General features: G+C 53.4%; 1 protein-coding gene across 1 annotated transcript in view; it reads left to right on the forward strand.

Moving 5' to 3' along the window:
• Positions 1–12,345, forward strand: part of ACAN (aggrecan) — a 63,614-nt gene that overhangs the window by 20,119 nt on the left and 31,150 nt on the right. The window contains exons 2-5 of the mRNA XM_046652777.1: positions 6,265–6,341; positions 8,646–9,029; positions 9,989–10,163; positions 12,128–12,255. Of these exons, the coding sequence (XP_046508733.1) occupies positions 6,272–6,341; positions 8,646–9,029; positions 9,989–10,163; positions 12,128–12,255 (757 nt within the window). The 5' untranslated portion in view covers positions 6,265–6,271. The remainder of the gene's footprint in view (positions 1–6,264; positions 6,342–8,645; positions 9,030–9,988; positions 10,164–12,127; positions 12,256–12,345) is intronic.

Here is a 12,345-nt window from a genome sequence, read left to right on the forward strand (position 1 = left end):
AAGAGGTGGCGTTTGTCCCGGGCCTCAAAGACAGCCATGATTAGGCCAGATGTAGAGCCTTCTGGAAGGGACAAACTATGTGAGCCACAGAAGGGAGGAGAAAGGGCCAACCCGACCCCAGCCGAGGGTTCAGATAGGGCCCTGATGGTAGATAAACACGAGGCATGTTGGCAGAGGGTCTTAAGTACCAAGGTAACAAGGCTGACCTGTTGATACGACACCCTCTGGGCCTGCATCATGTCTTGATTTTTTTCTCCCAATCTCACTTCCTGAGCCTTGCTCCTCCCCTCGGAGCCCCCCCAGAACTCCTCTCAGACGCGGGCAGGACCCACACAACCTCCCAGCTGCCCTCTTTGCACCCCCACCACCCCCACCCCCTGCTTCTTGCCCAGCATGTTGAGGGCACAGGGGGCATCTTTCCAGGGGTCTGGAGCCTTCCCAAGGAATGTTGACCTGGGTGTGGGGGCAGAACAGGCAAGAGATGAGCGGGTCCCTGACCGTGATAGAGGCTGTGGAGGGGAGTAGAACTCATTCTGACTGGACAGCAAAAGAGTTTTTCTCTTCTGCCGCGTGGAGCTGGCATTTAGACTCTCAGAGAACTCCAGGACCAGTTCCCCCATTCTGCCCCATTTCAGAGATGGAAAAACTGAGGCATGGGGTCAAGGTTAGGACCCAGAGCCCACTCACACATGTCTGTTATCTCTGGGTACATGTTTGTCTCCAACCCATAGGCTCTAAGTAACTCAGAGGATAAGCCTTCCCTCCCCTTCGCGGCCCCTCTGCCTTAGCCCAGCGCTGCTGGAGGCCAAACCTAGACAAAACTGTAGGCGGGAGGGGTTGGTCTGCAGCAGCCTGCCCACCACCAACAGCCTTTCTCAGTGGACTCCCTTAATTGGCCAGAAAGCAGGAAAACATTTGCAGACTCTAAGATGCTTCAGTGATGACAGAGCAAGTAATAAAACAAGAATAAGGAAACCAACGATATGGAAAAAGACCCAGATGGAGAGAGGAGAAGGAAGAAGAGGAAGAGAGAGAGAAGAGAAAGAGGAGAAAATACAAAGAGAGTGTTAGCATCCACGAAAATCACCTTCCCAGTTTTCCTGGGGGTGAAGCTTGCAGTGGGATTCCAGTTGACAGATGGGGAAACTGAGGGCTGACGTGCGTTCCCCAGTGAGTCACCACAGAGCTAGGACTGGAGCCAGCTTCCCGGCTCCCCTTTTCACATCACCCCACCATGTCTGTTTAGAATACGTGCTTAGAAAATCAGCGGCTGCAGTGGGGTGTCCCTCTGGCCAGATGTGTCCTTGGGGTGGGATCCATGCCCCTTTCCTGAGGCTGGATTTGAAATCCCAGTCTCGAGCGCATGTGCCGCCGCTTTGATGCACACATGTAGGATAGATCTTGTCCATGGGTGATAAGACAAGAGGCACTATCGGGAGATTAGCTCGCAAATAAGTGAGGTGCTGGAGGCCAGCAGCTGGGAGAATGGGCGACCTTGGTCCTTGTGAATCTCTACCCCAGGACTTACGTCACAGACACAGAGCCACTTGGTTACTGGCAAATCTTACTGCTCAAACAGTGTACCAGATTCCAACATCCACCCGTTTATCCAACAAGTAGAGGTCAAATGCCATTTTTTGTTGTTCCCGGCATTGCATGAGTTAACACAGAAGGACTTTTTTTTAACTTAAGGTTTGACTTTCCGTCTTAAGGACGTCTCAGTCTGCATGTATGTAAAAGAACAGGAGACAAACTCAGTGCTAAAACACTTAAGGGAAAGAAAACAAGAACAGCCCTCATTTGTAAGGTCTGCTGATTTCCATGCGTCCATTGCGACCAATTTCAAGGTACCAATGTGACATGTCATGTCACTGAACGGGGTTGGGAAGAGATGTTTCACATTGGCTCTGGCGAGCCAGTGCAAGCTGGCTCCATGCGCCACTGGTTGTCCCTGGAGCCCTGGGAAGGGAAGACCCGAGTTGTCGCACCCCCTGGGTTGCACATGGACTGTGACCTTCACAAAGTCACACGCCATCCTGACGTACTAGCATTAATCAATACAGTTCTGCACATCACAAGCAATCAATGTATGTCTCTAGCTGAGATTTATGGAATGCAAAGTAGGAGTGGTCCACCTCAAAGGGCTGTGTGCTCACGGATGCTCAACCGATGTGAGCGTCCAGCCAGGCTTGCCTCCCTTGGAGGCCCAGGGCGAAGGAGACAGCTTCTGCGGTGCCTGGGCCTCCAACTGGGCATTCATTTCCTGAATTGCCCTCTCTCTGTGCTGGGCACTCTGCTGGGGCCCAGGGAGACTGAGGAGCAAGACAGACACAGTCACTCCCTGGGGAGCCTACAAACATGGGATTCTGACGGCCAGGCCCTGGAACTGGTTCTGGTCCTGGCTCCATCTCCAACTTACTGTGTGGCCCTGAGCAAATCAGTTAACCCCTTTGGGCCTCAGTTTCTTCACCTGTAAAATGAAGGCGTTGGACTTGATGTTCACGAAAGTCTATCCAAACTCTATCTTCTGTGGCTCCAGGGAGGGAGGAGAAGGCTGGAAGGCAGAGGACGAAGAGGTGAAAGAGCTGGGCATCTCTCCATGGGAGAACAGCAGACAAGAGAGCAGCTTGGACCCCTGAAGATCTGGCATGAGTCCCATGAGAGAGGAGGGGATGTGTTTACTGTGGTCCCTGAGGGTGGAACTGGTGGGAGGAAATTATAATGGGAGTGGGGCTCATTCGGCCTCCATCTGGGAAGATGCTGAGCACAGAGCTGCCCAGCACCACACGGGCCGCCCTCTGAGGGAGTGAGCACCTCCTATGCGATCAGAAGCTGAAGACCACCTGCCTCGGCTGCACAGTCAGGACCCCCGGCAGGGAGGTCGTGATGGTAAGACCCAGAGTCCACAATTCTGCAGGAACAACAACAGTCATTGGGTCCCTGTGTTGTGTGGAAAAGCAAAAGGATGCAAAAAGGTTACAACTCCGTAAAACACAAGCGATGCCTAAGGAAAAAGGCTAGAAGGAAGGAAAACTGTCAGGATGCGACTAACGATTGGACTGGGATTGAGAATTCTGGTGATTTTTTTTTCTCTGTTTCCCCTTTTCCAAAGGTTTGGTAGTGCGGGGATGTTGTTTTTGAAACAAAGGCCGTTTTGTCCTTTATGTAAAGTCATCTAGTCCCATCCTGAGCCCAGGACAAGAGTCCCGCCTACAAAACCACTAACCTCTCTGCCAGGCCTCACCTTCCCAGAGGCTTCCTCAAGCCTGACACCAGGGAGCGGGAGGAGAGTGGCGTTGACGGATGCTGCTGAGTGCCAGACCCTGTGCCGGGGACCGAGCCAGAGACACAGTCCTGCCCTCAAGGAGGGGGGCCTGACCGGCACATACCTCACCCCGTCTTTGAAACAGCCGTGGGGGTGGATCCCACATCACTAAAGCAGTAGGTGGCCGAGCCAGGCCCGAGACCCAGGACTGGGGGTCTCCACTGCATGTTACTGGAAGAGCAATTCAAGGGTGAGGTGCCCTTCCAGTCCCATAATTTGATGGATGCTACCCCGAGCTCCTCTCTGGCTTCACTCCGAGCGCCCCGTCCCCTGCCCCTGCCCCAGCGCCACCATCCCCTTGCCGCCACCTACCTCTGGTTCCGTGGAGAAAGGCCTCGCTGTTGACAGGCTGGCAAAGGCCATCTCCTCGCATAAAAGACTCAGTGAGTCCTGGAGACACTTGGAACCCAGACAGAATGGAATTTCTCCCTATTTTCTTTACAGCTGAGAAAACACACACCAACACAAGAGCATATTTATTGCGATATTTCTATCCCAGAGTTTGTCTTAAAAAAAAAAAAAAAGAAGAAGAAATAAAATTAGTTTCTCTGCCCACGCCACCCCTACCCCACCCCAGCCCTTCCCATGGCTGGTGGAGGCCAGGGAGAAAAACAGCGCCCGCCGAGCCCCACGGAGAGCCACTATGGCCCGGACAATGTTGGGCTTGTTCGGAGGCGAGGGAAGAAACACAACTCCGAAAACATACACAAAACTTCCCGGGAAGGGCGTTCTGAGGGGAGAACAGGCGGCCTTGTGTCTGGACACGGAGTCCCTGAGGCCCTGGGAAGCGGGGAGCCAAGTCTAGCCCCCTCCCCAGAGTAGAGGGGACCCCTCACCCTTTTGGCTTCTGGGGGACTGTTTCCCGGCCACGACTGGTCACACCAGGACTGGACGAGAGCACCACAACTTGGTGGCTGCTCACTGTGCCAGCACCTGGAGCCCCAGAGATTTGCTTTTGAAGGGAGCATCTAAGTAGAAAGATCCCGGAGGGGAAGCAAGGGCTGCTTCTGAGGGTTTTGGGGTCTTGTGGACTTCCCATGGGGTGTGGGGGACATGCCCCACACGTTTACCTCTGTACCCCCGGCAGCCCCACACACACAGCCCTTTCATGGCTCTGATGATCAGTATACATGGAGTGAATGAAGGATAGTGGTGGAAAGATAACTCCAAGTGACAGCCAAGGCCATCCAAAAGGGTCCCCCAGACTCCTGGGCCCTGCTCGCCCCTCCCCCAGGCCTTCCTGGGATGGGAACCCCAGGGGTACTGCCCTCACCCCCAAATCTGTCCAGCCCAGCTGATGGTGACTGAGCCCACAGCAATGCCTGCTGGGCCATCAGACTCTGACAGAGCCAACGTCCGGCCGGGCTGCCGTCCCAGCCGAGCGTTCCCCAGCCTCTGAGAGCTCTATTCTCCATCTTCAGTTCCAGGTCCTCTGTCTCCTCCGAGGCCTCCCCCCTCCTCCCTGCAGAGTGTCTGTGATGCACACACTTCTCAAGCCTGGACCAAAGGCTCCTGCTCACAGATGGGAGAGGGGGCAGGGACGGCCCCAGCACAGGCCCATCCAACAGAGCAACTCGGCAAACATCATCAGCACATGTCATGGAGTGCAAGTCGCAGGTGTCTACGGCATGCCTGCACAGCCTCTAGCCAGGGGTGCTCCGTTGTGGCTGCACATTAGGCCCTTCTGGGGAGCTTTTCAAACGCCTGAGGACAAGGCTGCAGCCCAGCTGACCTCAATGTGCAGCCGAAGCCGAGAACCACCCCTCTGCTTGAGCTCTCGTAAATTCAGCTGGGTGTTCTTGGGGTCCACCTGCACCGGCCCAGCTGGAGTCAGGTCCCAGTGGTGCAGGGGATGCCCTTCACATTGTGGCTGTCGCAGATTTGACAGTTCTTCCGCAGAGGACAATGAGGAAGGCTTGTTTTTCTTGTTCACATGAAGTCATTGTTGGGGCCAGCAGGAAGCCTGCAGGAATCCCAGGACCCCATTTCTCTCTTTAATTATTCATCTGTCTGTCCCCCAGCCTCCTTGAGAGCTCTCTGGGTGGACATCCTTCCCCTGACTTGAGCCAGGGCCCTGAATATTTCCCAAAACCTTGGCGTGTTCTCCGTTCTAGGACACACCAGATTCCCGCATTGGAAGTTGGCAGCTGGTCCGGATTTCGTCGGGGAGGTTGGAGAACCGTGTCACCTCTCTGGGCCTGGGGGATTGTGTTAGTCAGACTTCTGCAGAAAGACAGAACCGACAGCACGTGATAGAGATTGATCACAGGAGTTGATTAGATTCATTATAAGAAATTAGCTCGCGTGATTGTGAAGGCCTTTGGCAAGCTGGAGACCCAGAGAGTCGGCGTGTACTTCCAGCCTAAGTCTGAAGGCTCAAGACCCAGGAAGACCTGATGTTTCAGTTGAAGTCCGAAGGAGGTTTGAAGGTCATCAGGCAGGAGGAATTATCTCTTTTTGTTCCATTCAGGCCTTCAACTGGTTGGATGAGGCCCACCCACATTAGCAGAGCACGATGCTTTACCCGTTCTACTGATTTAAGTGTTAATCTCATCCAAAAACACCCTCACGGACACACCCAGAATAATGTTTGACCAATATCTGAGCACCCCGTGGCCCAGTCAACTTGACACATGAAATCAACCATCAAAGGATCCTATAGGATGAGCCTTTGCTGGTTGGAGGGGGGGGGGGTTCCCTAGAAAAAGTCGGAGTAAGTTCGCAGCCTAACACCTGTAGTTAAACCGAGAAATCCGTAAGGGCTTTGTGAAGAGATGATTCTCGGAGAAGATTGCTCTCGAACCACGTACAGCCTCCTTATCTTGATGTGATTTCAGGTCCCCGGCCACGGTGTTTATCACCTTGTGTCATGTGTCCCGTAACCTTTGCCCTCACTGTATCTGACTCTCCACGTGACACGTCTGCCTCTCCTCTTCCAGGTGAACTATGACCACTTTACTCTTGGCGTTTGTGACTCTGAGGGTCATCACAGCGGCCATCTCAGTAGACGTTTCAGGTGAGGACCTTTGCACGCACGTCTCATTTATCCACAGGCGCTGAAGACTGGATTCTGGGGACTGACCCTGGTGCTGCCAGCCTCAGGTGTACAATTTCCCCTCTCCCAGGCTTTTCCTGGCCCTGCCCCTTTTCTGTGGAAAGGCAAGCATAATGGCCTCGAGAGAGCACCCATGCGTGTGAACACACACACATTCATCCAGGAGCCCTCCCTGAGATAGTACCGCTCCTGGCTGCCCTCGAGGATGGAGAGCCGAGGGCGTGAGCTCCGGGCAGGTGCCCACCATCCCAGCATCCTCTCCGTGGATCTCACCCAGAACCACCTCACGCAGAGCTTGGGCTGGGGGTGGGGCGTAGAGAAGCCCAAAGAGAAAAAGCTGGCAAGGGAGGATGAACGGGAGCATCAAGGAAGGGGAAATCGCCTGAGGAACAGTCAGAAAGAAGCCCCCCACAGGTCACCACAGGCCTTTGCTTTTGCAAACGGTCCTCGGGAAGCCCGCTGCCTGGTCTCTTGCATGTGACAGGCACCAGGTAGATTTCTGGTCTTGAAGCCCTGAACCCAGTGAACAAACTGTCCGCTGACCCCAGGATGTGCTTGCTCCAAAGTGGGATGTCTCCGTTAGCCCCAGGCAGGAGAGGCCCCTTCTGACCCTCCTCCAGCCACAACACCCCCTAAAGGATGAGCAGTCTGTAGGACCGACGAGACGCATTCACCAGATCCATGCTCCCCTAGACCATACTCTGGGGATGCAGACACCCAAAATTTCCTGTCCAAGTGGACCCAAGCCACTTCCAGGGCCGCATGGGTCTCTCCTCTGGTCCATCCTCCTATGGGGGGACCACACCCCTGGGATGAGCCAGCCCTGGGCCCGAGGGAGGGGTCAAAGGGTGGCTGTTTGTACAGGGTGTGGACAGCTAGGGCGTGAGACCTGGGATAAACCCAGACCCTCACAGAGCAGAGCAGTGGTGGGAAAAGGAGCAGGGCTGGCCCCCCTCCTCCCCTGCGGCTGCCACATCCCAATGCAAAACTCTAAGGAATCCAAGAATTCTAAATTTGAATCCAGCTTCTCCTTTTGAAAGGTTTCGTTGTCAAGTAGGAAGATAGAATATATTTTATTTAACAATCTGTTGCCTTGATTTGTAACTTTTAAATATTTAGACATATGGCGTATGGGTCTCCGTTTGTACTCTGCTCTGGGACACACAAAAATCCAGCCCCCGGCCATAACCTGGGTGGTTTGCCCACACAGACAAACCAGCTCTCCAGGGTTGGCTGAGAGCTTTAGAAACTGCAGAAGCTCAGTTCTCCACAGAGAGCCACCCCCACTAACCCCGCGCCGTGCTGTGCAGCTGGGGCTGAACGTTCAGAGGGAGGTGTTTGTGGAAGGGCCTGGTACTGACTGCCCAGGACATCAGAAGGTTAGGGCTGGACCCCAGACATTCCGAGCTCCCCCTTACTTGCCCTGTTATGAATCCACCACCCACAGATATCTGAAACAGTTTTATTTTCAACCTGCAGGAAAAAAGGGTTCCTTAAGTGTATGACTCGACACAAAAGCTGCTCTTGTTTCTAAAGCTCTTTCTTTCCCATTCCAGAAAGATCTTTGACTTCTAACAGGATTTGGTAAACACGCTGCCTCTTCCCCGTCAATATCTCTGTGATCTTTCATGGAGTCTAGTCATTTCCCAAACCCACCCCGTGTCTGACTCTTTGCGGACTTAAACGTCTGATTCCTCTGAAGCTCCTGCAGCTGGGTGCCCCGACTCCCCAGCAGCATGAGAGAATGGCTTGTCCTTCTGCAAAGTCGGGATGGACCCCAAAGCAGACTTCCTCAAGTGGGACACATCTTTGAAGTCTGGTATTTTAGCTTTAGAAGTTGTGTGGATATTTTTTCCTCCCCCATAATAATTTTTTCTCCCTGAAAGTAATTTGTCCCAAAATCTTTCAATCAAGCTGTCACTCCAGGAAGATGGGTCCTGTTTGTCCTGTGGCTTGGCGTCCTCTGTGGTACCCCGATTTGAGAAACAGAGAGGTGGTCTCAATCCTGAAGTTTCCCCCACCCTCCCCTGCAACCCTTTTCTGGCTCCGTAGTTTCTTGAGGTGCACAGACTGGGGATCTTGGGGAAGGCTGCTCTGGGAAAGGTTGCAAGGCTTCCTGGGAACTCCACATGGCACAGGAGCATCCCCGCCGTAGACACGAGCACGCTCATTGGATTTTGTCATTTCCGGAAGAACTGTCAGGGAGCCTGGGTGGTCCTCTCTAGCACTAACGAGTCTGTCTCCCTCCCCTCCTCTTCCCCACAGACCCTGACAACTCGCTGAGTGTCAGCATCCCCGAACCATCCCCGCTGCGGGTCCTCCTGGGGACCTCCCTCACCATCCCCTGCTATTTCATCCACCCCACTCACCCTGTGACCACCGCCCCCTCCACCGCCCCCCTCGCCCCGAGAATCAAGTGGAGCCGCATTTCCAAGGAGAAGGAGGTGGTGCTGCTGGTGGCCACGGAAGGGCAGGTGCGGGTCAACAGCGCCTACCAAGACAGGGTCTCGCTGCCCAACTACCCAGCCATCCCGACCGACGCCACCTTGGAACTCCAGAACCTGCGCTCCAATGACTCTGGCATCTATCGCTGCGAGGTGATGCACGGCATCGAGGACAGCGAGGCCACCCTGGAGGTCGTGGTGAAAGGTGAGAGCGCCCCCCTCAGGGATGTTGCTTCACCTGTGGAAAGAACCAGAATGGTATCCTCACCGGTGTGGACCCAGGCAGGCTGGCTTTCAGATCCCAGCTCCTCCCACCCCCACCGGTCTGCACCTCGGTCAAATTACTTAACTGCAGTGGCTCCCTCTGTAACGAGGAGCTGGTGGTATCGTTGTTTCTGGACCCTGAGGGAATTAAATTCTTCCTGGCCACAGTCACATGTAAGTGACAGTTCCTGCTTTCCAACAATCCTGTGACTCGGTGGGCCTTGTGACACTCCCCATTTTAAAGGCAAGCAAACTGAGGTCAAGTGACTTGCCTGACGATTCCCTGGAAGTGGGCCAGAGCAGTCTCCTGACCCTTAATCCAGGCGTCTTTTCCCTCCTCCACTTCTAGCACCCCATTCTCAGTTCCAGAAGCCAAACAAAAGGATGAAGACTGCCTGGTCCCCTTTCTCTTGATGGCCCAAGGAGAATGGTCGTGTCCTCTATTGGCTTCAGGACTAGGGGCAGCCCTGGATTTCTCCTGTTTTGAGGCTCTGTCAAAGATGGTCTGCTCCTCGGTGTGCCTTACACTGGGCTCCCACTAGGATGCCCCTGGCTGAAGATGCATGGGGCTCTAAATGTCTCTTCCCCCAAAGCAAATATGGGGTCCTGGAATGACAAGGAAAAATTTTAAGGAGGCAGATTTTCGTTAAATTCAAAAACTTTCTGATTATCAGAATTATCATAGGTGTTCAGAAGCATGCTAATGAGTTCCCCATTACTGGGGTGTCCCAGCAGAGGCAGAGGACCACATGCAAATGTGGAGAGGGGATGCCTGCATATCAGCTAGAGGCCTGGACCGGATGTCTCTAAGGTCCCTCTGACTATCGCCGTAATTCTCCGAGGGCCTCAGCGACGAGAGGCTGTGCCTGACCTGCTCTCTCGCCCGCGCGTGTCTTGCAGGCATCGTGTTCCATTACAGAGCCATCTCCACGCGCTACACCCTGGACTTCGACAGGGCGCAGCGGGCCTGCCTGCAGAACAGCGCCATCATCGCCACGCCCGAGCAGCTGCAGGCCGCCTATGAGGACGGCTTCCACCAGTGCGACGCCGGCTGGCTGGCCGACCAGACTGTCAGGTGAGCTCCAGGCCACCAGCGGAGTGGGGTGGGCGATGGGCTGGAACGTTGACCAGCACTGAGCTGGTGCTGGCGTGACACGTGGCCGGCCTAGGCTGGGCCTGGAGGGCTGCCTTGGCCAACTCTAGGTCAGACACCCGATGACCTGTCCCAAATCCTTGTTACAGGAGTCCCCTCTTATCCTTGGGGCATACGTTCCAAGACCCCTGTGGAAGACTGAAACCGTGGATAGCACCGAATCCTATACGTACCACATTTTTTCCTATACATACGCACCTATGATAAAGCTTAGTTTATAAATGAGGCACAGAGATTAACAACAACAACCAATAATAAAATAGAATAATTACAACGATATACTGTAACGCAAGTTACCGTAGATGTTAGCAATCTCAGCACATGATTTTTTCCTTTCCTTATTAAGTCAAGAACTTTCACCTTTTCACTTAAAGGAGCACTTCCTGGCCTCTCTGGCGTATCCACATTGCCGACATCACGACCCTTGCACTTTGGGGCCGTTATTAAGTCCAGTGAGGGTAACTTGGACGCAAGCACTGCCGCACTGCGACAGTCGATCTGATAACCCAGACGGCTACAAAGTGCCTAGCGGGCGGGTAGCATATAGGGCTGGACAAAGGGGTGATTCCCATCCCGGGAGGAAGGAAGTGGGACAGCAGGAGATGTCATCACACCCCTCAGAACAGCACACAATTTAAAACTTATTGTTTATTTCTGGAATTTTCCATTTAATATTTTCAGATTGCACTTGGCCGCGGGTAACTAAACCCACAGAAAGTGAAATGTGGGTAAGGGGGACTCGTGCTCTGTCCTGCAGGCGAGTGAGTCCCTCCCAGCAACTTGACCTACATGCTCATTTCGTCCATGCAAATGACACATCATTATTCTTCCTACCCATTTTTCCCTTTGCCATGATTTCTTCATTTACTTTTTAAAAAACTTTGGTGCTTTATGTGTTTTTGTAAACCACTGTACATTCTTTTTGTTTTTAATAAAACAAGACTTACATAAATTAAGCTTCTAGGTGCGTTTCCCACCCCCCGCCCCCAGTGCCACTGCTGAGGGATGGGGTGCCCAGCAGGACAGACAGAGCCCTGCCTTGCGGGACCTCAGTCAGGGTGATCGAGCCTGTTAAGACAGGATGTGACAGTTCACTCGGGCAGATCACCGCGCTAAACGTAAAAGCCAGACCCACCAAGCCCCTAGAAGAAAACAAAGGGAAATATCTTTGCGATCTTAGGGTAGGCAAAGAGATTTTAAGACACTAAGCCTACTAACCATAAAAAAAAAAAAAAAAAGACAACAGTCTAGCATAGTCAGGAGCCCACACCTCTGCCTCAGACAGAGCTGGGCTCAAACCCCAGCTCTGACACTTGGAAGCTGTGTCACCTTGGACAAATTGTTTAACATCTCTGAGCCCCAGTTTCTTCCAGGTTAAAACAGAGTCCTTATAGCACCTGCCTCATTAGGTTGATGTGAGACTCAAATGATACAGAGTAAGGATCAGCAAACTGTGACCCCTGGGCCAGATCCAACCCACTCCTCGTTTCTATAAATAGGGGTTTATGGAAACACGGCGGCGCCCACGTGTGGCTACTTCTTACTACAATGGCAAAGACGAGTGGTCGTGATGGAGACCCTACAGCCTGCAAGACCTAAAGTATTTACTCTGTGGCCTTTTACAGAAGAGGTGTGCCGGCCCCTGGTAGAACATGTTTGGTACCAATACATATTCAGTAAAGGAGGCTGCCTTGCGTCACAATACCTGCGAAAACACATCTCAATAAAGCCGGGAAAAAAATTGTAAAACCAATAGTCCACATCTCCAGGGCAGACACGGGCAAACGCATCAGTGAGTTGCCATTTCCTCCCACAAGGGAGTCAGATACAAGAGCACAGGCCCCTCTGTGCCCTGAGTGTCACATCCCACTTTGGATTCCTGGCAGGTATCCCATCCACTTGCCCCGGGAAGGCTGCTATGGGGACAAGGATGAGTTTCCCGGCGTGAGGACCTACGGCATCCGTGACACCAATGAGACCTACGATGTGTACTGCTTTGCCGAGGAGATGGAGGGTGAGGCCGCTGCCCCTCCCAAGAGCACGCTGCTCCCTTCACCCCACTACCACTCGGGATCACATGGGCCTCCTCTGAGGCAGGGCAGTA

Source organism: Equus quagga, chromosome 2 (genome assembly GCF_021613505.1).
Source record: "Equus quagga isolate Etosha38 chromosome 2, UCLA_HA_Equagga_1.0, whole genome shotgun sequence".
Lineage (NCBI taxonomy): Eukaryota > Metazoa > Chordata > Mammalia > Perissodactyla > Equidae > Equus > Equus quagga.